This window comes from Equus caballus, chromosome 3 (genome assembly GCF_041296265.1).
Source record: "Equus caballus isolate H_3958 breed thoroughbred chromosome 3, TB-T2T, whole genome shotgun sequence".
Lineage (NCBI taxonomy): Eukaryota > Metazoa > Chordata > Mammalia > Perissodactyla > Equidae > Equus > Equus caballus.
In genome coordinates this window covers 66,259,229-66,285,277 of record NC_091686.1, presented here as the reverse complement: position 1 = coordinate 66,285,277, position 26,049 = coordinate 66,259,229, and the positions used below count along the sequence as shown (strand labels likewise).

The 26,049-nt window shown below is 36.5% G+C and overlaps 1 protein-coding gene across 4 annotated transcripts in view; it reads left to right on the top strand.

The window, feature by feature from the left end:
- USO1 (USO1 vesicle transport factor) overlaps positions 1–26,049 on the top strand; it is a 95,623-nt gene that overhangs the window by 15,432 nt on the left and 54,142 nt on the right. For all 4 annotated transcript variants that reach the window (XR_011437538.1, XR_011437537.1, XM_005608704.4 and 1 more), the window contains exons 2-4: positions 10,428–10,514; positions 10,591–10,655; positions 17,745–17,821. Coding sequence is in view for 2 of the 4 variants with exons in the window: in XM_005608704.4 (XP_005608761.1) it covers positions 10,428–10,514; positions 10,591–10,655; positions 17,745–17,821 (229 nt within the window). In the remaining 2 variants the exon portion in view is untranslated. The remainder of the gene's footprint in view (positions 1–10,427; positions 10,515–10,590; positions 10,656–17,744; positions 17,822–26,049) is intronic.

Here is a 26,049-nt window from a genome sequence, read left to right as displayed (position 1 = left end):
TGTTAGATTGTTTATTTGGGATTTTTCTTCTTTGTTGAGGTAGTCCTGAATTGCTATAAACTTCCCTCTTAGAACTGCTTTTGCTGTATCCCATAGATTTGGCATGTCGTATTTTCATTTTCATTTGTCACCAGGATTTTTTTTATTTCTCCTTTGATTTCTTCATTGACCCAATTGTTATTCAGTAGCATTTTGTTTAATCTCCACATTTTTGTGGCTTTTCTGGTTTTCTTCCTGTAGTTGATTTCTAGTTTCATACCTTTGTGGTGAGAAAAGATGCTTGGTATTATTTCGATCTTCTTAAATTTATTGAGACTTGTTTTGTGGCCTAATATTTGATCAGTCCTAGAGAATGTTCCATGTGCTTTTGAAAAGAACATGTATTCTGTGGTTTTTGGATGGGATGTTCTATATATATATCGACCAAGTCCCTCTGGTCCAATGTGTCATTTAAGGCCCCTGTTTTCTTATTGGACTTCTTTTTGGATGATCTGTGCATTGGTGTAAGGGGAATGTTAAAGTCCCCTACTTTTATTGTGTCACTGTTTCTCCTTTTATGTTTGTTAATAATTGCTTTGTATATTTAGGTACTCCTATGTTGGGTGTTTAGATATTTGCAAGTGTTATAGCTTCTTGTTGGATTATTCCCTTTATCATTATGTAGTGCCCTTCTTTGTCTCTTGTTACAGTTTTTGTTTTAAAGTCTATTTTGTCTGATAAAAGTATTGCTACCCTCGCTTTCTTTTCTTTGCCATTTGCATGGAATAACTTTTTCTATCTTTTCACTTTCAGTTTGTGAGTATCTTTAGGTCTGAAGTCTGTCTCTTGTATGCAGCATATATAGGGGTCTTGTTTTTTTATCCAGTTGGCCACCCTTTGCCTTTTGATTGGAGCATTTAGTCCATTGACATTTATTTTTTTTGTTTTTTATTTTTTTGAGGAAGATCAGCCCTGAGCTAACATCTACCAACAATCCTTCTCTTTTTGCTGAGGAAAACTGGCCCTGAGCTAACATCTGTGCCCATCTTCCTCTATTTTATATGGGATGCCTGCCACAGCACGGCTTCACAAGCGGTGCATAGGTCCACATCTGGGATCTGAACTGGTGCACCCCAGGCTGCCAAAGCAGAACATATGAACTTAACCGCTGTGCCACCAAGCCGGCCCCAGTCCATTGACATTTAAAGTAGCTATTGATAAATATGTATTTACTGCCATTTTGTTGCTTTTTCTTTTCTGGGTATTTTAGTAGTTCTCTGTTCTTTTCTTTTTCTCTTGCTCTCTTCCCTTGTGGTTTGATGACTTTCTTTAGTACTATGTTTGACATCTTTTGTCTTACTTATTTGCTTACTTATTATAGGTTCCTGATTTATGATTACCATGAGGATCTTATATAATATTCTATGTATATAACAGTCTATATTGAGTGATGGACTCTTTAGCTTGACCTCTTTCTAAAAGCTCTACTTTTTCACTCCCCTCCTCCCAGATTTTTTTTTTTAAATCATATCTAATCTCTTCTGTCTGTCTACCCATTACCCTCTTATCATTGAAATAGGTAATTTTAGTACTTTTGTCTTTTAACCTTCATATTATCTTCACAGATGGTTCATCTGCTACCTTTACTATATTTTTACCTTTACCAGTGATTTTATTGCCTGGTTTTGGGGGGGTATGATAATTTTTTTATCCCTATTTGTGGTCATCGCTTTCCCACTTAAATAAGTCCCTTCAGCATTTCTTGTAGAACTGGTTTCTTGGTGATAAACTCGTTTAATTTTTGCTTGTCTGGGAAGCTCTTTATCTCTCCTTCCATTCTGAATGACAATCTTGATGGATAGAGTATTCTTAGCTGTAGGTTTTTTCCTTTTAGCACTTTAAATATGTCATGCTATTCTCTTCTCGCGTGTAGGGTTTCGGCTGAGAAGTCTGCTGATAGCCTTGTGGTCTTTCCTTTGTGTGTCACTTCTTGCCTTTCTCTTGCCGCTTTTAGGATTCTCTCTTTATCTTTAATTTTGGATACTTTAGTTGTAATGTGTCTTGATGTGGGCCTCTTTGGGCTTATCTTGTTTGGAGCTCTCTGTGCTTCTCTACTTAGATGTCTGTTTCCTTCTTTAGCTTATGAAAATTTTCATCTATTGTTTCTTCAAGTAAATTTTCTGCCCCTTTGTCTCTCTCTTCTCTTTCTGGGATACCTATAATATGAATGTTAGTGTGCTTGATATTGTCCCAGAGTTCCCTTAGACTGTTCTCATTCTGTCTAATTCTTTTTTCTTTTTTCTGTTCAGCTTGGGTGATTTCCTCTAGTCTTTTGTCTAGCTTCTGATCTGTCCTTCCTTATTCTCTACTCTCCTATTGAGACCCTCTAGTGAATTTTTCATTTGCAGTATTGTATTCTCCATTTCTGATTGTTCCTATTTTATATTTTCCAGTTCTTTGTTGATGAGCTCACTGTATTCATCCAGCCTTCTCCCAATATCTGTGAGCATCCTTATGAGATTTTGTTTGAACTCTTTGTCGGGTAGGTCGCTTATTTCTGTTTCATTTAGTCCTTTTTCTGATGTTTTGTCCTATTCCCTTGCTTGGAATGTATTCCTTTGTCTCCTCATTATGCCTCTTTCTCTGTGCTTGTATCTATGTATTATGTGAGTCAGCTATGTCTCCTGATCTGGGAGAACTGGCCTTATGTAAGAGATGCCTTTTGAGGCCCAGCAGTGTGCTTCCCTCTTGTCACTAGTCCAGATGATCCAGGAGTGACCCCTTTGTGGGCTACTTGTGTCCTTCTGCTCTGGCAGGGTTGCTCTTAATGCAGGTACCCAGGGAGTCTAGTCTTTCCTTCCTTAGCCAGCTGTTTATAAATCCAGTTTGGGGAGCCTCAGCACCGTTCCCTACAAGGTTTAACACCACACAGATTTCCTGTTAATTGGGTAGGTACCCAGCGTAGCTGGTTGCTAGGCTCAGGGGCTTACAATTGCTATAGGCCTCAGGCCTACAAGGCTATTGTCAGTTCTCTTAGAAGTGCAGCTGAGTGGGGCTGGCCCTAGGCACAGGAGCACTCTATTGTTTCAGGTTTTGGAAGATGGGGCTGATCCTTGTCATGGCTATTTGTGAAGCACAGGTCTTCTGCCGCTGATAAGCCTCAGCCCCCACAGGACCACACACACTGTCAGCACAGTCCTGGTCCAGGCACACAACCCCCTGGAGCATACCCCAATGCCGCACTGCAGAGGCCCCCACCTCTCCACCACTGCACCCCACAGTTCACCTGGTCATCACGTAGGCCCTGCCCCACAGAGGCAGACACATTCACCTGCCTGTAGAGGATCAAGGCACCCAGTCAGTGCAGGCAGACAAGTAGCCTGAGAGCTTGCTGTTGGGCGGGGCCAGTCCCTAGGGCCAGCTGCCTGCCCTGGCTGAACTGGATTAAATGTGTGCTCTAGTGGCTGTGGCAGACCCCTGGGCTAACAGGCCAGGGGAAGAACCCCAATGCGGTCTGCTGGGGTCTGTGTCAGCATGCCTGGACCAGGTCACAACAATGGCCACCCCCAAAGTCTCAGTCTCCAGAGAGGTCTCTTCTCTCACTGAGATGCACCCAGAGCCCACCAGGTGAGTCTCTTTTCACCAAAGGACTGTCAGCCTTCTTTCTGGTGGTGTTAGGTTGCTGAGACGGGTGAATTTGTGCGTGGGCCCTTTAAGACCCAGGTGTTTTCTGCTTTCGTCCGATAGCTTTTCTGGGGGTATTCCTGCTGCAGTTAATAGCCAGCGAAGCCAGATAGTAAGACCCTCGTCTCAGTAGTGCTGAGTCTGAAGGATGCTTATAGCAGTATCGGGCCCCTGCTCAGGACCTCACTTCTCCAGGGAGGGCTGCGTACCTTAGGGTGGCTCCCACCTGGTTGGTTGAGAAACTCCACTGCTCCTGAAGATGGTTTTTTTCCCCTCCAGAAGGAATTTTTGCCACTTCTGCCTTCATCAGGACTGTCCCTTGTTGTGAGGGCTCTTTTTATCCAATTTTGAGTTTTCTATCCAGGGTAATTTTTCCAAAAATAGTTGTAACCTTGTTGTGTTCATGGGAGGAGATGAGTTCGGAGTCCATTTACGCCGCCATCTTGACGAGATCTCAAGTTTTCATATTTTAGAAAGTCTCTTTTGGTGTATTGTTTTAATAGAACAAGTATATGTATGTTTGTGTGTAATGTAAAAATTATTGCTTTGGTTCATAGATGTATAAAATTGAAAAACCCAAATTAGACCAATTTTCTTATTCTAGATATGAAATGACATTTTCTATGTTAAAATATGTGTAAACAATAATAAAGTAAGAAGTCATTTTCTCTGCCTGGAATTCCTTCCTCATATTGTCTGATGAACTACTCATCCTTTAATTCTTGACGCAAGAGTGACATCGTTAATGTACCATTCTTAGACAGTATCTGTATTAGTCTGTTTGGGCTGCTATAACAAAAATACCATAGACTGGATGGCTTAAACAAGGAAGTCCAAGACCAAGGCACAGGCATGTTCTTTGTCTGTTGAGGGCCCGCTTCTTGTTTCATGCACAGCTGTCTTCTCACTGAGTCCTCTCATGGTGGAAGGGATGAAGGAGCTCTGTAGTCTTTGTGGTAAGGACACTAATTCCATTCATGAGGATTCCACCCTCTTGACCTAATCACCTCATAAAGGCTCCACCTCCTAATACCATCACCTTGGGGGTTAGGATTTCAGCATATGCATTTTGGGGGGACATAAACATTCAGTCTGTAGCAGTTTCACTTTCAGATAGAATTGTCTACTTTTTCTTTTGTGCCCCTGCTTTACTCATCACGTACTTATATACCTTTATCTTGTTATTATACTTTATTTACACAACTGTCTTCCTCTGCAAGCTCCTTGTGGCCAGAGACCGTATCTTATTTTTGTTAGCACAAGAACAAATACATGTGGATTCACTGTGTGTTTACAGATGGAGTATAATGACTGTGCATTCTAGTCTAAGAAATTTGGACTTTATCCAGTAGGCAACAGGGAGCCAATTGAGGATATTTTTATTATGGTAGTTTATTTTTTATCAATTAAGAGCTGATTTCATCTTATTTTGATGAACCGAGTGAAGATAGCATCTTTAAAAGATGAATTCAATCAGTCATGAAAATATCCTAGAAATTTCAGTAAAACATAAACCATTTCACTTTATTCCATTATTGCTCTTTTCTGCTTATAAGGGTAAAAACCTGTTTATTATCAAAATTCAAACATCAGAAATAATGTAGAAAATGAACATTTCCAGCAACCCACTAAAAGATAGTATGGTACATAGTCTTAATTTTTTCCTTATATTTTCACATAATTCATTAATGATATAGTTTTAAACAAAAATGAGCTCATGCTAAGCATACCATTTACAGTTTTCTTTTTTTCACTTAATATATCTTGGACATCTTTTCAGTCAGTACATATGGATCCCCTTCATTCATTTGATCGACTGCATAGTGTATGTGTACCATATGCTAGTTGATTGTTCTCTAATGAATGAGCATTTAGATTTCCTTATTATTTTTTCAATAAACAGCAGAAATTTATTGCTCACAGTTCTGGAGGCTGAAAGTCTGAGATCAGGGTGCTAACATGATCGGGTGAGGGTCCTCTTCTGGGTTGCACACTTCTTACTATATTCTTTCATGGCAAAAGCTAGATTTCCTTTTTAGCTATTAAAAATATGGCTACAAAGAGCATTCTAGTGTGTAACATTGTGTAGTGATGGGTGTGTTTTTAAAGAATAAATTCATAGAAGTAAGAATGCCTGGCTGAAAGGGTCATTTTTAAGTTGTAATAGTTTTTGCCAAATTGCCACTTTCTTAGATTACCTTCCCTTTGATAGAATATAAGCAAGTTCATTAATATGTTTCTTTGTCTAGCCTGGATAGTTATTTTAAAAATCATTTTGTTGAAGTACATAGAAAAGTACACATCATGTATGTAAATATCACAACCTGTACACACCCATTTAACCAGCACCCAGATCAGGGAATAAAACATTACCAGTACCCCAGAAGTCCCCTCTGTGCTCCATTTTGTCACTGGCTGCCCCCAGGAGTAACCACTATCCTGATTTCTAATAACATAGAGAAGTTTTGCCTGGTTTTTTATTTTATAAAAATGGAATCATATAGTATGTGGTACTCTTCTTTTCTTTTTAATTTTTGCGAGTCTGATAGATAAAAATAACCTCATTGTTATTTTAACTTGTATTTATCTTCATAATGACTGAGATTATTGGTGTATATCTCACAGCTTTTGAAAAAAATTAACAAGGCTTAAATGTTAGCATGTTAGAGTGAAAAATAAAAGACTGAAAATGGAAACAAAGCAAACCCCCAAACTCTAGACTTATGATCATCTCCCTGAGCATTCCCTTTTTTTGAGGAAGATTAGCCCTGAGCTAATATCTGCTGCCAATCGGCTTCTTTTTTGCTGAGGAAGACTGGCCCTGAGCTAACATCCAAGCCCGTCTCCCTCTAGTTTATATGTGGGACGCCTACCACAGCATGGCTTGATAAGCAGTGCATAGGTCCGCACCCAGGATTCGAACTGGCGAACCCCAGGCCGCCAAAGTGGAATGTGTGAACTTAACCACTGTGCCATCGGCCTGGCACCTCCCTGAGTATTCCTAAAGCTAAGTTTCTCCAGCATCAGATAGCGTTCATGTTTTCACGTTCAACAAATAGTGATTGAAGAGCTTCCAGATGTGGAAGTTCATATTTTGACACATGTCTCTCTGTACGCTAACCAAAGATGGAGTTGAGGCTGGAGTTCAAGCCCTGCGTGGTACTGGGACTAAGTACTCCAAAGCAGATGGGATTACAGATCTAGAACCAGTGCTTAAGGTGTAGCGTTAGGAAAAAGCAGAAAATGCCTACAAAAGATTTCCTATTCACACCACACATCTATGGACAGCTAATCTTTGATAAAGGAGCAGAGGGCCTACAATGGAGAAAAGAAAGTCTCTTCAACAAATGGTGCTGGGAAAACTGGACAGCCACATGCAAAAGATTGAAAATTGACCAGTCTTTTTCACCACACACCAAAATAAACTCAAAATGGATCAAAGACCTAAAGATGAGGCCTGAGACAATAAGTCTTTTGGAAGAAAATATAGGCAGTACACTCTTTGACATCAGTTTCAAAAGAATCTTTTCGGACGCTGTAACTCCTCAGTTGAGGGAAACAATAGAAAGAATAAATAAATGGGACTTCATCAGACTAAAGAGCTTCTTCAAGGCAAGGGAAAACAGGATTGAAACAAAAAAACAGCTCACTAATTGGGAAAAAATATTTACAAGCCACTTATCCGACACAGGGTTAATCTCCATAATATACAAAGAACTCACACTGCTTAACAATAAAAAAACAAACAACCCGATCAAAAAATGGGCAGAGGACATGAACAGACATTTCTCAAAAGAAGATATGAATATGGCCAATAGACACATGAAAAGATGTTCATCATCGCTAATCATCAGGGAAATGCAAATCAAAACTACACTAAGATATCACCTTACACCCGTTAGATTGGCAAAAACATCCAAAACCAAGAGTGACAAATGTTGGAGAGGTTGTGGAGAAAAAGGAACCCTCATACACTGTTGGTGGGAATGCAAACTGGTACAGCCACTATGGAAAACAGTATGGAGACTTCTCAAAAAGTTAAAAATAGAAATACCCTATGACCCAGCCATCCCATTACTGGGTATCTATCCTAAGAACCTGATATCAGAAATCTCAAGAGTCCGTTGCACCCCTATGTTCATCGCAGCATTATTTACAATAGCCAAGACGTGGAACCAGCCTACATGCCCAGAAACTGATGATTGGATAAAGAAGATGTGGTATATATACACAATGGAATACTACTCAGCCATTAAAAAAAGACAAAATTGGCCCATTCACAACAACGTGGATGGACCTCGAGGGTATTATGTTAAGCGAAATAAGCCAGTCAGAGAAAGACGAACTCTATATGACTCCACTCATAGGTGGAAATTAGTAGATTGATAAGGAGATCTGATCGGTGGTTACCAGGGAAAAGGGGGGGTGGGGGGAGGGCACAGAGGGGGAAGTGGTGTACCCACAACATGACTAACAAAAATGTACGACTGAAATCTCACAAGGTTGTAATCTATCATAACATTAATTAAAAAAAAAAGTAAAAAAAAAAAAAAAAAAAGATTTCCTATTCATGATAGCAGCTATAGAAAAAAATTAACAAAAGGTGTATAAGACCCAAGTAGACAAAATCGCAGTTATGCTTAGGAAAAGTATATTTGGCCTAAGATTCTTTAAGATGAAAGTAATGAGGTTTATGTTTTCAAAAGATAATTATGTAGTTTTTCCAATGTTAAAAAAAAAAGAAATTGTAGTACAAAAAATATCAACCAGTTATTTAATAATGAGAAAGTTGAATTATTTCTGTTTTGGAAAGTCAGTATAATTATTATGAAAGTAAATAGAGTTTAAGGTAGAAATAATTTCTCAACATGAGCAATTAGAGTGAATAAAATCAAAAAGTAAAGCCGAACTTGATTATCGTAGTGTATCTACAGCATAAAAAATGCAAATCAGTATAGTAAGCACTTTAAGGAATCCTGCAGTGCAGAAACGTGTTTAATTTTGTATAACCTTGTTTTTCCCACTGGTTCTGTGATCATAGGAAATCTATTAATATCTTCTCAGACACTAGAAGTCTGCAGAACATAATTTGGGAAACAGTATATGTATTTAAACACCATTAATTCAGATACATAGGGTGCAAAAGTTTGAATGATATCCCATATTTTATTTGTAGAATCTTAGAACTGTCATTAAAGAATGAATAATAACTTAAAATATTAACTGACTGTTAGAGCTACAAAGGACCTGAATATAGTGGTTTTAAAAACTGTTTTTTATCAGGTGTTTTCCAAATATTTTCATCTGTGGCTTATCTTTTCATTTTCTTTTTTTTTTTTTTTTTTGCTTTTTCTCCCCAAATCTCCCTGGTACATAGTTGTATATTTTAGTTGTGGGTCCTTCTAGTTGTGGCATGTGGGATGCTGCCTCAGCATGGTCTGATGAGCAGTGCCATGTCCACGCCCAGGATTCGAACTGGCAAAACCCTGGACCGCCAAAGCGGAGCACGCAAACTTAACCACTCGGCCACGGGGCTGGCCCCTCATTTTCTTAATATGTCTTTTAAAGAGCAGAAGTGATGAAGTCCAGTTTGTTATGTTTTTCTTTTGTGGATTGTGCTCCTAGTATGCACCTGAGAAATCTTTGCATAATTAAAGGTCACAAGGATTTTCTCCTGTGCTTTTTTCTAGAAGCTTTCTAGTCTTAAGTTTCCAAATTCTTTTTTAATGCAATTGTATGTATACACACAGTTTGGCGCTTTTGCTTCAGTGGACTCATAGTTTAGATAGGGTTTGACAGTTTGCTTTTTTTTTCACTCTTTATTAAATCCTAGTATTTTCATGTCAGTACAGTTAATTCTTTTCAGTAGCTGCATAGTATTCCACCAAAGAAGGTACCACAGTTTATTTAGTTTTTTTGTCCTTTTTTTAAAGATTTTATTTTTCCTTTTTTTCCTAAAGTGCCCTGGTACATAGTTGTGCACTTTTAGTTGTGGGTCCTTCTAGTTGTGGCATGTAGGACGCCACCTCAGCATGGCTTGACAAGTGGTGCCATGACTGTGCCCAGGATTTGAACTGGCGAAACCCTGGGCCGCCGAAGCAGAGTGTGAGAACTTAACCACTCAGCCACGGGGCCGGCCCTGTTTAGTTTGTCTTATTTTGTTGGATAGTTAAGTTGTTTCTAATTTTTTCTTGTTGTACATAATACTCTAAGGTTTATTTTAAAGTTCAATTTGAATTTTAATTCCTGCAAATTTATTAAAAGCTTTTATAATAGAAACATTTCATTCTTGTAGATTTTGAGGCATACATAAAACTTTTGATATACATTTTAATTAAAAGTTCTGACTTTTCTTGTTCAAACATATAGTGCAAAAATAGGGTAAGAACATGATGTACACAATTATTAAAAATTTTTTTAAATAACTCCTCATCTTCTATCATAACTCTTATGGCTTATGCTCACCTCTTAGTTCAGACAGTCATTATAAGCATGTTTAGAAAGCTCTAGCTCTACTAATGATTTCTCTTAATCAAGTCTTTGTGATTTCAAGTTAATTTCAAGTCTTTGTGAAAATCTGTTTGATCTCTGTAATGAGATTATAATATACCTAAGTAATTATTTAGATTTGTGAAAGACCATTTCCATGACATTGTATTTGTTGTTTTTTCCACAAAATTAGATGGTATAAATTTGAGGGAAAACTTCATGTTTCTTTTTTGTTCTTTTTATTCTGTTAATGCTATTTCATTTTTCTGTGACAGATCCAAAAGCTTTGTGACAGAGTAGCTTCATCTACCTTACTGGATGATCGAAGAAATGCCGTGCGTGCTCTCAAATCGTTATCTAAGGTCTGTAACACTTTATCATTAGTAAGTTCATTAATTTGGGTATTAGTTACTTTACTAACATTTTTCTTTTTTGCAGAAATATCGCTTGGAAGTGGGTATTCAAGCTATGGAACATCTTATCCATGTTTTACAAACAGATCGGTAAGTCTCTATGTGATTATTTTTCTCCCTAATTTTTCTTGAAATTTTTATTAATTTGTCTTAGAGTCACTGTTCCAGAAATGATTGACATATTAAGGCTATTAAGTTTTTACTTTCAGTTGTAATTTCAATAAATATTTATTGGACACTAGGTGCAAACCACATGTGCTAACCCTGAGGGTAGAGAATTTTCCGTTATATAAAAATGGACTGAAGTAATTGCTAAATAAAGTTGTCCAAGCTAATATCCAATTGCTAATATCAGTTATCCAAGCTTGCCTTTTTCGGAGAAATAAACTGTACTAATAGAATGAAGTGTTAAATCTGAGCTTATCTTAAGAGAAAGATCACTCAGCCTATTTTTAGCTCTTTCAGTTTCTCTTTAAGGGATTATATCTGCATCTTTGGTTTTAGTTAACAACTGTGCATGGCTAGCTTTCAAATCTTACCTCTAGTTAAATAGATCTTACAAGCTTTGGCTGCTCGATGGACATTTCTACCATGTCAGGATCTCTCACAGGTATCTCAAATTCAAAATGTTCAAAAGTTAATTTATTTCTGGTTGTCCTGTTCCTGATTATCCCCTACCTGGCATTCCCCTACAACTGTGTTTTGATCCAAGTTCATCCCAGTTGATAGCACCTTTCCATTCAAGCAGGAAACTGGAAGATTCATGCTGAATTCTTCCCTCTCCTTAAGCCATTCTGCCCATCCAAACCAAAAAAACTGGAATCCATGAGTTTTTCTTGATTTCCTTTGTTGGCCTTAGTTCTGGCTCCCAATATCAATCTCTTAAATCTTTTTCATAGCCTCTGTTTAGTTATCCTTTGCTGCATAACATATCACCTCAAAACTTAGTGGCTCAAAATAATCAATATTTATTATCTCGCAGTTTCAGTGGATGGGGAATTCAGAAGTGGCTTAACTGGGTGATTCTGGCTCAGGGTCTCTCATGAGGTTGCAGTCAAGATGTCAGCCAGTACTGCAGTCATCTGAAGTCTTGACTGGGACTGGGGGATCTGATTCCAAGATTGCTCATTCACATTGCTGTTGCAAGAGGCCTCAGTACGTCACCGTGTTGCTCTCTCCATAGGGCTGTTTGGGCATCCTCATGATATGGCAACTGGCTTCTCCCAGAGCAGGCAATCCTAGAGAGAAAACAAAGAGAGAGGCACAATGCTTTTTAGGACTCAGTCTCAGAAGTCATATATCATCAATCCCACCACATTCTGTTTGGTAGAATTAAGTTAATAAATACAGCCTGTATAAGAGGAGGAGAATTAGGTTCCACCCCTATGAAGGGGACTGTATCAAAGAGTTTTGGGGCATAGTTTAAAATCACCACTACCTCCAAATTGTATTCTTTGCCTCTGATCTCTTTGTCCTTCCATTCAGGCTGTACATTGCAAGAATTATCTGCCTGAAATGTAAATCTTTATCACTCACCTATTTAATGCATTTCCCCAGCACAGTGCAGCGTGAAATCCAAGTTCCTCAAACAAAAGCAAAGCGTAAAAGCTTTTTAAAGATTTCAGCACTGCTTGTCTGTCTAACCTCATAGCTTCTTTTTCAGTTATATTTCAGCAATGCTCAGCTGCTTGTTCATACCAGTTAGAACCTTTCCTCTTCTTTTCAGACAGCGTAACCCACACTGGCTACCTTTCAAAGCTAACTAATTCTGATGCATTTGAATAAATGCATTGGATGTGTCAGGACTGTCTCTGTCATTAACACCATAGTAGGTAACCCTGGTAGGCAGAATAAAGACCCCTCCAAAGATGTTCACATCCTAATCACCACAACCTATGAATGTTACCTTAGATGGCAAAAAGGACTTTGCAGATGTGATTCAGTTAAGGACTTTGAGAGGGGGTGGTTGCGCTTATCCAGGAGGTTATGATTATCCAGGTGGGCCCAGTGTCATCCCAAGGCTCCTTAACAGTGAAACAGGAATGCAGAAAGAGGAGGTCAGAATGAGGTGCTATGAGAGGATCCTGTCCTGTTGTTGCTGACTTTGAAGATGAAGGAAGGGTGCCATCCAGAACTGGAAAAGGCAAGGAAACAGATTTTCCCCTAGAGCCTACAGAAAGGAAGGCAGCCCTACCGAGACCTCGATTTTAGTCCTGTGAGACCCATTCAGACTTCTCACTTCCAGAACTATAAGATAATATATTTGTGTTACTTAAGCCACTAAGTTTGTGGTAATTTGTTACAGCATCAATAGAAAATTAATGCAGTAACCTAAGTTAGTTATCTGCTTTAAACAACATTCTAAGTTAGAGAAAATGGATCCTAGACTAAAAAAACTTTAGTGTGATGATTATACAAACATGTAATCTTTCTTTTTTATTCCATGTATCTTTAGTCCACATGTACATTTTCTCACTGAGTCTTATAAAGCTAATAATGAAATGACTGACTTCTCAATAGGAAAAATAGGATGCAAGGCTGGCCCGGTGGCATAGTGGCTAAGTTGACACACTCTGCTTCTGCAGCCCAGGATTTGTGGGTTCGGATCCCAGGTGCAGACCTACACACTGCTCCTGAAGCCACCCTGTGGTGGCGTCCCACATACAAAATAGAGGAAGATTGGCACAGATGTTAGCTTATCAACAATCTCCCTCAAGCAAAAAATGAGGAAGATTGACCACAGATGTTAGCTCAGGGCCAATCTTCCTCACCAAAAAAAAAAGGAAAAAGATGCTACCTCTTATGTAAAGTGGCCTGTATTGTCGTTTTTAGTGCACAGCAGAAAATAAGTGTGTAGATACTCTTGATATAAAGGTTAAGAAATAGATTTTTAAAAACATTTATTGCACATTTACTATGTTGCCAGGCACATTAGAAATAGGGTGTACCATATAGGCTTGTGAGTGTGTGAACTAATCATTCTATCATTTAGAGGCTGCTGGGCGAGAGTTTTCTCTTTTTTTTTAATTAGTTTTTTTATCGAGGTAACATTGGTTTATAACATTATATAAATTTCAGATGTACATCATTATATTTCGACTTCTGTGTAGACTACATCATATTTACCACCAAAAGTCTAGTTACCATCCATCACGGTGCAAATGTGCCCCTTTATCCCTTTTCCCTTCCCCAACTCCCTTCTCCTCTGGTAACCACTAATCTGTTCTCTGTATCTATCTGTGTGTTTGTTGTTTTTACAACGTGGATGGACCTTGAGGGTATTATGCTAAGTGAAATAAGTCAAACGGAGAAAGCCAAATATGATGTGATTTCACTCATGTGCTGGGTGTTTTATTGTGCCTCTTAGACAAGAAAGCCAAATTGCTATGAGCCTTTGTGTGTTTCATTCCCTTTCTTGTGCTAAATTCCCTTTCCATTTGCCTCCAATACTTATCTATTGTCTTCCGTTTCTGAAGTATCCTGGGAGTGTTTTTAACTTCATTGAATGAAAAGGTTTATATTCTGCAGCCATCTCCTTCCACTTCTCATCTTGATTACTGTTTTATGCTTCTTCTCCTGGCCTATCCAACTAACATCCTCAGAATCCTCCCACTGAATCCCCTTCATCCTTGGCTGCCTCACAGAGAGCTGTGTACCCTTTCTTGGCACAGCTTAAAACTCTCCATCTCTCCATGGGTCTGCTTCCCTTATAGCCATCTTGAGGAGAGACTGCTCATTCTCCTAAGTCCAACGCTCAGGGCCTGAAAGTTGTCTATTTCTCACTGATGTTTTCAAACCCTGACACCTGATTCGTTTTTTTTTTAATGGAGATACAATTTATACACCGTAAAGTTCACCCTTTCAAAGTGTACACATCAGTGTGTTTAGTATATTTCCAAAGTTGTGGAACCATCACCACTATCTAATTCCAGAAAATTTCATCACTTCAAAAGAAATCTGGTATACGTTAGCTCTCATTCCCTATTCCCTGCTGCCCACAGTGCCTGGCAACTACTAATCTACTTTCTGTGTCTATGGATTTGACTTTTGGACATTTCATATAAATGGAATCATAAATATGAGGCTTTTATGTCTGGCTTCTTTCACTTAGCATAATATTTCAGAGTTCATCCATGTTGTAACATGTATTGGTATTTCATCCCTTTTTATGACTGAATAATATTCCATTGTATGGATATACCACATTTTGTTTAACCATTTGTCAGTTGATGAACATTTGGGATATTTCATGAATAATACTGCTGTCATGAATAATATTGCTATGGACATTTGTGTACACTAGTTTTTGTATGAACATGTGTTTTATACATAGGAATGCAGTTGTTGGGTCATGTGGTAGCTTTGTCTTCCACTTTTTGAGGACTTGCCAAACTCTTTTCCACAGAGGCTGTACCATTTTACATTTCCACCAGCGGTGTATGAAGGTCTAATTTCTCCTCACCAACACTTGTTATTGTCCCTTTTTTATGAAATGGCTATCCTAGTGGGTGTAACTTGGTATCTTATTGTGAGTTTGATTTGCATTTCCCTAATGACTAATGATGTTGAGCATCTTTTCATGTACTTATTGACCATTTTTATACCTTTTTTGGAGCTCTGCTCAAATCCTTTGCCCATTTTTAATTGGATTACTTGTCTTTTTATCATTGAATTGTCTATATTCTGCATGCAAATCCCTTATGAGATATATGATTTATAAATATTTTCTCCCATTCTTTGGGTTGTTTTTTCACTTTCTTGAGAGTGTCTTTGAAACACAAAAGTTTTTAATTTTGACAAAGTCCAACATTTTTATCTTTTCTTGCTTATTTGGTGTCATATCTACAAAACCATTACCTAATCCAGGGTTTTGAAGATTTGTGCATGTGTTCTCTTCTAGGAGTTTTATAGCTTTAGCTCCTTACATTTAGGTCTTATATCCATTTTGAGTTAATTTTTGTATATGGTGTGAAGTAGGAGTCCAACTTCATTCTCTTTTTTTTTTTTTCTTTAAAGATTTAATTTTTTTTCCTTTTTCTCCCCAAAGCCCTCCGGTACATAGTGGTATATTCTTCGTTGTGGGTCCTTCTAGTTGTGGCATGTGGGACGCTGCCTCAGTGTGGTTTGATGAGCAGTACCATGTCTACGCCCAGGATTCGAACCAACGAAACACTGGGCTGCCTGCAGCAGAGCGCGTGAACTTAACCACTCGGCCACAGGGCCAGCCCCCCAACTTCATTCTTTTGCATGTGGAGTTCTAGTTGTCCCAGCACCAGTTGTTGAAGAGACTGGTCTTTCCCCATTGAGTGGTCTTTGCATCCTTGCCAAAAATCCACTGAAATAAATGTTAGGCTTTAATTTTAGGTTCTCTATTCTTTTGATCTATATGTCTGTCCTTATGCCAGTGCCGTACGGTCTTGAATACCATAATTTTGTAGTAAGTATTGAAATAGGGAAATGTGAATCCTTTAGCTTTGTTCTTTTTCAAGATTGTTTTGGCTATTCTGGATCTCTTGCATTCCCATACACATTTACAATGAACTTGTCGATTTCTGCAGAAATGGCAACTAGGATCTTTATAGGGATTGTCTGAATCTGTAAATCAAGTTGGAGTATAATACCATGTTAACAATATTACATCTTCCTCTTCATGAATGCGGAATATCTTTTCATTTATTTGAGTTTTGGGCAATTTCTTTCAACAGTGTTTTGTAGTTTTCAGTGTACAAGTCTTGTACTTCTTCAGTAAAATTTATTCCAGAGTATTTTAATCTTTTTTATGTTATTTAAATGAAATTGTCTTAATTTTACTTTCTGATTGTTCGTTGCTAATAGACAGAAATACAATTGACTTTTTCTAGTGAGCATGTATCCTTCAACTTTGCTGACTTTGTTTACTAGTTCTAAAAGTTGTTTAGTGAATTCCTTAGTATTTTCTATGTACAAGATCATGTCATCTGTGAATGGGTGTAGTTTTACTTCTTCCTTTCCAATCTGTGTGCCTTTTATTTCCTTTTCTTGCCTACTTGCTCTAGCTAGAACCCCCAGTTTAGTACTGGATAGAGGTGGCTAGACAGGACATCACTATCTTGTTCCTGATCTTAGGGGTAAAGCATTCAGTCTTTCACTATTACATAGAAAGTTCGTTGTGGGATTTTCATAGATTCCCTTTAACATTTTGAGGAAGTTCCCTTCTATTCCTAGTTTTTCAATAGTCTCTTAAAAGATGCCCCTCAAAATCTCTCAAAAACAGAATGATAAATACTAGTAAATTTTAAAGTCCACTTCATTTGAGATTTACATCCTGTGGTTGTGACCTACTTTGTCCCTCATCTTTGCTTTCATCTATCACTCCTAATCACTTCTTTGTATTCACTGAGTCTTTGTGACCTGTATCTCACTCTTGCTTTCCACTCTAAATGCCATCATCACTCATCATGCTTTCAAAATTTGTCTGCTTATCAGCAACTACAAAATCTTATACTTTCTGATATTATAAATAGTGTGTGTTTACCATAAGGGTTTTTTTGTTTTGTTTTGTTTTCTCTCAGAAAATTAAGTATAGAACAGGGAAACAAACCCTAGTAGTTCAACTAGAGATAACACTATTGTATTACAGCATTACATATGTTATATAGACATTAAATATGTATGTATCACAAAACATATATAAACATGTACACACACCCCCATAAAATAACCAGGGTTGTACTAATTTTGCTGATTTTAAAGTTGAATTTATTTTACAAATTTATTTATAGGTTTGTTTGTTAGTATATATAGACACACACACAAATGTATATGTATTTTTTGCTAGATGGGATCATTCTGTACATTAATTTTTATATTCAGTTTTTTCCTACTGGCATTAAATCCAGGGGTGTTTTAATCACCATGTCTTTAAACATTATTTGAAAATACATTTTTTATTGCTGTTATATGTATGGATTTACCATACTATTTTTTTAGTATTAGACATTTGGGTTGCTTCTAATTTTTCTCTGTTGTAAATAAAACTTTACACATTCTTTACAGTTTGCACTAATTTTTTCTTAGGGTAGGTTTTTAGAAATGGAATTAATGTTTTATTCAGTCTTGCTAAACAACTGTCTAAAAATGGTCGTAACAGTTTACATTCTAACTAGCAGTGTATAAGTGTAATAATTCTTTTTTTTTCAGTTCGGATTCTGAAATAATAGGTTATGCTTTGGACACATTATATAATATAATATCTAATGATGAAGAAGAAGAAGTAGGTAAGTTTATTTTGCTGTGTTTTCTGTACATAAGATTAACTGGATTGTTCCAATTTTGCTGATTTTAATCTAGAGTTTATTTTACAAATTTATAAGGTTTTTTTTTTTTTTTTTACCTTTTGTCTATCAGTAATCTTTAAGATGATTGCTTTGTGTGTGATTTGGAGATAGAATGAGATTCTTCTTTAAAAAATATTTTTCCCTGTCTTTGTATTTGGTTTTAGTGAAGCAATATGAATATTAATAACCTCTGGATTAAATAGTCATTTTCGGCTATTGATTGAAAATTCAAACTATTTTATTTATATGTTATCTGGTGAGCAATATGAAGTAGAAGGTTTTTTCCTAATACTTAAACTTTGAACATATGATTTATGTTAATTTCTAAAGGACAGTGTATTAAATTTAGAAAGTTTTCTTTACATTAAGTCTGTTTAGGGGACCAGCCCTGTGGCGTAGTGGTTAAGTTTGGCACACTCTACTTCAGTGGCCCTGGTTTGCAGGTTCAGGTCACAGGCACGGACCTACACCACTTGTCAGCCATGCTGTGGCAGCAACCAACCTATAAAATAGAGGAAACATTGGGACAGATGTTAGCTCAGGGTGAATCTTCCTCAGCAAAAAAAAAAAACAGAAAAAAAACGTAGGTCTGTTTAGTGTGAAATGATATGAACCAGTTTGAAATCACACATTTCTTTGGTATATCCTTCTTTTTCTTTTTTGTTTCACATTACTTGCGTACTTAAAAAGTAGTCTGTCATTTACTTAATTTATTTTATTGTTGGTACATGAAATGTTTGACTGGAAGTCTGTATGTGTGTTTTACATATTGTAAAAGCATGCATTGAGTAGCATTTCATAATACTGTTGAAGTGTGTGTTCCTTATATCATTAGGGAGACAATCGTTTCATTATTCTGGACAATTGAAGAATGGACATATTTGTGTATTTTATAAGTCTAATTAAAACTGAAATTATAGAATCTTTCAAAACTGAGTAGACAAATCATAAAGAAATGTAGATGATATTGACTTTCCACATATTTTATTTAAATAAAAGCAGAGCAGAAATATATGTAGACATTAGCTTCAAGGAATACCAGTAATAGGAACATTTGAAACTGGGTTGTATTGAATAGTCAGTTTCCTAGATTTAAATATCCTTGTCTTAAAATTTTCTTTCTTTCTGATATCTAGCTTAAAATTTAACTGTTTAGTTCTCAGGGGTGAGAAATCTTTAACAAACATAATTTGGTACCCATGGAAAAAGAGGCTGTCAGTCAGCATAGCAATACTTAAATACAATACAGACAAGAACACACTTTGAAGAAAAAGATACTTATTTTCCTAGTTAGTTCTCAGAAGAGAAAATTAGGTGCAACACACTTGTTAGAACACATTAAAGGAAAACTTTTTTTCCTTAGTTGTTTCAGATGAGAAATTTAGCTCTTTTTCTAGTTGGTTTGTAATAGATAATTTTTGTGTTTCAAAAAATTATATAGCAGCAATAATTTTTAGTTAGGCAGTTTTCCTTTGTTTTAAATTTATAATATAGTCATGTTTAGAGTCCAGTTTTTTGTTTCTCTGTATATATTTCAGCTCTTTATTTTTAATTCAGCATCCAAAAACTGATCCTTTGGATAAAACAGGAAAAATGATCCTTTGGAGAAACAGTGGTAGAATCATTTTTTCTAGGAAGATTAAAATAGGAACTTAAACCTTCTTCTGAAAATTTACTTAGCCTGGAAAAGTCATTAAAAAAAAATCTAGATATTGAGAAACATGTCCTTCAGTTCTATTAATGATACTTTCCTTCTACTGTTTCATCTAAAGGTAATTCTTAGCTGACATAATGAACTTCATTTTAGAGTTCTTTACCTTGGAGATATTTTATAAACCTTTAACTTATTGATAAATCTGTCTCAATCTTGAATATATAGCATATGCTATATCTCTTTTAGGATCTCAGGTATTTGAGTAAAATGAATATGAATCTCTTCTTCCAAGAGATTATATTGCTTATTTGACATTTTTAAGCTCTTATTTATTTTATTGTGAACACCACTACATAAGAAGCTGTTGTCTTTATCACCCACTTTTTATGTATTTATTTTTGTCTACCTTTTCAGATGATGTTGAAGGTAAAAGATTGCGTTTACATATGCATGATGCTTTTAGGCATAATTTCTGATAATATAAAAGGACACTGTCAAGTGATGTTTCATCTGGCTGGTAAAAAAATCTTGAGATTTGTTTCACTGTATAATAATTCCTTATTTAAAGAGGAATATTTGATAATCTTATATTGCTATTTATTATTTCTGTTACTACTAAATCTGTTGTCCAGAACACAAAAAATATTCTAGTGTGTCTTTTAACAAAATTAAAAATTTTTCTCTGAAAGGGCAATCTATTCAAATTACTTTCTGTGTACTTCCTGGAAAAAAATTTTTGAGGTGGTTAATTTAAAAATAAAAATAGGGGCCGGCCCTGTGGCTGAGTAGTTAAGTTCTCGCACTCTGCTGCAGCTACCCAGGGTTTCGCGGCTTCAGATCCTGGGCGTGGACATGGCACCGCTCGTCAGGCTGTGCTGAGGCAGCATCCCACATGCCACACAACTAGAAGGACTCACAACTAAAATATACAACTACGTACCAGGGGGCTTTGCAAAGAAAAAGGAAAAATAAAATCTTAAAAAATAAAAATAATATTTGAATATGTACATGCACATATTTATACATATAAATTTTACCAACATTCAATAAGAACTGGAAGGTATTCCAGTTTGGAGAATACTTATATGTTGATATTGTCCCTTTAAAATCATGTACAATAATGTCTGGTTGTTGACATTTTTATATTAATTCATAGAACTCACCAATATTGTCTTTCTTTTTTCTTGTAGTCTGTTTCAAGTTCCAGTTACATTTGACATTGGTATTTCTTTTCCTCATAATTAGAGTAACCAAGTTTTATTTTATTTAATTTTACCATTTTTCCTGAGATCCTTAACTGTTTAAAATGAGGAACAGAATATCCTTATGTAAAGTAGGTTTAAAATGGCACATAACAAAGTTGCCTATATGTAACTAAAAACTAACAAAAGAAACTAACTTATTAAAGTGTATAGCATTACCTTTTGTGACATTGAACCCCTTGTTTGAAAGCAGAAAATACCCGAGCATTGTGGCTTGACTTTTGTGACAAGAAGTTATTTTCTTTGTTGAGTAGTACAGATCAGTAGTTGTTATTTCTGTTATTGTTTCATCCTATTTGTCTAGAGCTTTAAAATTTACAGTGTTTTTATGTCCATTATCTTATTTGATCTTCATAGCAGCCTGTGAGTTAGGTGGTATTTTTCTCTTTTCTAAAAATGAGAAAATGGAAGCCCAAGAGATCATCTAACTTATAGTATCCTCTAGTAAATAGGATAACAGTATTTTTTTTGAAAGATTCTGTATATTTTTTTAAGTATTCCATAGATTTCTGATGTAATAAGTTGTGGCCATTTTTCTGACTAGATTCTTTATTAAATCTTATAATTTACATAACTACTTTATAGAGGATGCAGACAAATGTCAAAAAAATATAGGTGTACTTGTTTAACTAATTGGCCATGGTGTAAAAGAAGATTACTTGATATTCTCTCACTCTGAGTTAGGACTACTGTCATTAGAACCTCTCTTTCTATAAAGCAGATTTGTCCTCTATAATATGGATTATGAACTTAAGTGGAGTTCTAAAGAGAAGGTCCAGGAAGGTTTTTGAATATTGTTTATACCTCTGGAAGAAATACAACTGTAGATATATTTGCATAAATGTATATACACATATTTAGTTTAAAACCAGTGATTTAAATAGGCCTGAAATGTTTCCAGAGATATATAAGGGCTTTTTAAAAAGTAATCTTTAATTTTATATACCTGTCTTAGGTTTATTTTCACTGTAGTAACAAAAGACCATTTAGTTCTTCTTTTGTTTTTTTATTTACCTTACAGTAAAGGGTCATTGACTTTTACATGTTATAATAAGTATAGCATATAGCATATATTCGTTGTGCTCAGTGCAAACAATGAATTAAACTTTTTCTTGGGTTAAATGTGTATTCCTTAAAGTGTAGCACAAAAGTCCCAGATTTCTTTGTATTAAAAGGAGTCCATAGTTAAATAAATGTAACATACTATATCCCCCTCTGAAGCATCACAAAATTTACACTACTGTATTAAGTGCTGAGAATCCTTCAGTAAAGACACCTGTTAAGCTTTGTTTAATTGAAGTACATTTGTGCACAGGTGCTTAGTTACATCAGATTCCTATTAACGTGCCACACTGTACTGCATTTTGAGAAATAATAACCAAGGCTTAAACCCACAGCTTAGTTGTCTGCATTAATCCATGTAAAAACATTTCAACATTTAAAAAGATATTTCAGGACCGGCCCAGTGGCACAGCGGTTAAGTATGCACGTTCCACTTTGGCGGCCCGGGGTTCACTGGTTCGGATCCTGGGTGTGAACATGGCACCATTTGGCAAGCCATGCTGTGGCAGGCGTCCCGCATATAAACTAGAGGAAGATGGGCACGGATGTTAGCTCAGGGCCGGTCTTCATCAGAAAAAAGAGGAGGATTGGCAGATGTTAGCTCAGGGCTAACTAATATTCCTTGAAAAATATATATATATGTATTTCACAGAAGGAATCCATCAAGCCTGTATACATTTTTTTCTCCTTCCTTTTTATATGAGCTTACAAGTTTTGATATTCTCCCAAATGTATTGTCTTTTATTTTGAGCTTTTCTCTAGAAGTCACAGCTTTTGGCCCAAGAGCATTGTCTGCCTTATAAGCAAGATTTTAGACCCACTTAATATTTTAAATAATTTAAATAATTAGTATTACAAATTGAGAGCTTTCACATCACGTTTTGGATTTAGACTTCTCTTTTTTAAAAAAATCTGAGGACAGTGATGTCAGCAACATGTCGACATGAGACTCTCCCTTTGTCTCTCTCCTTCATCTACAACTACTAAAACATCCATAACTCAACAAAGCTTCCTCTGTCCAACACACCAGGACACTGGAGAAAGCTACACATTTGTACATCTGAAGATTAGTGGATTGGAACACACAGAGGAGGTAAAATCAGGCAACAGTGGAGGCAATACCCATGATTCCAGTCCGTAGCTGTGATCTGCAGCCCCAGGGAACCTGGTAGCAGCAGCATCCCCAGCCACAGAGAACTGGGTGGTGGCAGTGGGACCCACAACCCGGTGTCACTCCAGTCATTGCAGCGCCCACAACCCCAGCCCCCCGTACTTGCATACCCAACAGCCTCAGATGTGGCAGAAGCACCTCCCATTCCAGTGCCCCTAGCAGCGACTCCAGCAGTTGCAGTGACGCCAGCAGCAGCAAGACACTAGCAACTCCAGAGTCACAAACAGCTACAAGGAAGGCAACTGTGACATCTCTGGCAGAGGTAGTGGAGGGTGGGAAGTGCCAATTCTCAAATATAGCCAGAGGAAGCTCAAAGAAAAGAAGCCAAAAACTTGTGTCATAGTACCACCTACTGAAAAACAAAAGACCTCTAATTACCAATCTGTTGAACTGTTAGAATCAAAGTAAACAAAGCTTTACCTAAATAAGAAGTGTCTTCACTACTTCAGATATGCTGGCAGAGGAACAATGCAGCAAGCACCATGGAAAACTACGGTAACACAGTGTCACAAAAAGAAAATAACGGTTCTCCGGAAACCAAACTTAAAGTCATGGAAGATTGTGATCTAACTGATAGACGATTCAAAATAGCTGTCATGAAGAAACTCAGTGAGCTACAAAACTCAGAAAGACAGTTCAGTGAACTTAGGAATAAAATTAATGAACAGAAGGAATACTTTACCAAAGAGATTGAAACTCTAAAAGAGAGCCAGACAGAAATTCTGAAACTGAAGAACTCAATACATGAGATTAAGAGTGCAATAGAAAGCATTGGAAATAATGGAAGAGAAAATTAGCAAGCTCATAGATGGAAGTCTAGAAATGATTCAGGTAGAAGAGAAGAGAGAACTAAGATTTTTTTAAAATGAAAAATCTCTAGAAGAACTGTCCAACTCCATTAGATAAAGTAACATAAGGATAATAAGTACCACAGAAGGAGAGGAAAGGGAGAAGGGAGCAAGAGGTTAATTAAAGAAATAATAGCTGAGAACTTCCCAAGCCTGGAGAAGGAACTGAATATATAAGTCCATGAAACTGATAGGACACTAATTATCCCAACACAAAAAGACACGTTATATTAAAACTGTCCAAGGTCAGTGATAAAGAAAGAATTTTAAAGACAGCCAGGGGAAAAAAGACAGTAACCCACAAAAGAACCCCCCTTAGGCTGTCAGCAGAATTCCCTGGAAACTCTACAGGCCAGGAGAAAATAGAATGACATGCTCAGAATATCGAAAGATGAAAACTGTTAGCCAAGAGTACCCTATCCAGCAAAGTTATCCATCAGATAGGAAGGAGAACGAAAGGCTTTCTCAGATGAACAGAAGCTGAGGGAGTTCATCACTGGTAGACTTGCCTTACAAGAAATGTTAGAAGGAGCCTTTATACCTGAACAAAAAGGCAAAAGTACACAAAACTTTGAGTAAGGTGATAAATAGAATAAAAAATTACAGCTCTATAACAGAATAGGTTATTATACAATTATAGCATAAAGATTAAAGGCGCGCAAAGCTTCAAAAATAACTATAGCTGTTTCAATTTGGTAACAAACTCACAACATAAAAAGGGGTGATTTGGAACAACAGAAACGTAAAAGGGGAAGAGGAAAAGGACGGAACCTGCGTAGGCAAATGAAGATAAGACAGTACCAGCAGGAAAAGCACTATCTTATTTCTGAGACCTTTCATACAAACCTCATGGTAACCACAAAAAGAAAAATTCGGAACACAGTCACAAAACATAAAAAAGGAAATTCAGAAACACATCACAAAAAAACACCAAACTGAAATGACAGGCAGAAACACAAGGAAAAAGAAACAATGGAACTATAGAGCAACCAGAAAATAAAAGATAAAATGGCAGTATTATTTCCTCTTGTATCAATTATCACCCTAAATATAAATGAATTAAATTCACCAATCCAAAGACACAGATGAACTAAAATGAGACACAGATGAAATAAAAATGAGACCCAACAGTACAATAATATGGGTTCAGGAGACCCATCTCAGCTCTAGAATAAACATGGGCTTAAAGTGAAGGCCTAGAAGGTGATACTCCAAGCAAATGGCAACCAAGAGAAAGCAGGTGTAGCTATACTTCTGTCATACAAAATAGACTCCAATGCAAAAAGATAACGAGATAAAGGTGGATGTTATGTAAGGATAAAGGGGACAATTCATCAAAAAGAAATTTATTAATATATGTGTACATAACATAGGAGCATCAAAATATATAAAGCAATTATTAACAGACCTAAACTGAGACATTGACAGCAACACAATAATAGTAAGGGACTTTAACATCCCAATTATGTCAGTGGATAGATCATCCAGACTGAAAGTCAACAAGGAAATATTGGCCTTAAATGAAACATTAGACCAATTGGGCTTAATAGGTATATAGAGAGAACATTCCATCCAAAAGCAGTAAAATACACATTCTTCTCAAGAGCAGATGGAACATTCTCAAAGATAGACCACATGTTGGGAAACAAAACAAGTCTCAGTAAATTTAAGAATACTGAAATCATATCAAGCATCTTTTCCAACCACAGTGGTAACAAACTAGGAATCAGTTTACAAGAAGAAAGCTGGAAAAGTCACAGATATGTGGAAACTAAACAACATGCTAATGAACAACTGTTGAATCAATGAAGAAATAAAAGGAGAAATCAAAAATACTTTGAAGCAAATAAAAATGAAAACACAACATATCAAAGTCTATGGAATTCAGCAGAAGTGGTACTGAGAGGGAATTTTATGGCAATACAGGCCCACTTGGAGAAACAAGAAAAATTTCAATAAACAATCTAAGATACACCTAAAGGAACTATAAAAGAGGGACATATGAAGCCCCAAATCAGTAGAAGGGAGGAAATAATAAAAATCAGTGGAAATAAATGAAATAGAGACTAAAAAGACAAAAAAAAAAAAAACCAGTTGATGAAACTAAGCTCTGGTTCTTTGAAAGGATAAACAAAATTGCCAAACCTTTAGCTAGACTTTTATAAGAAAAA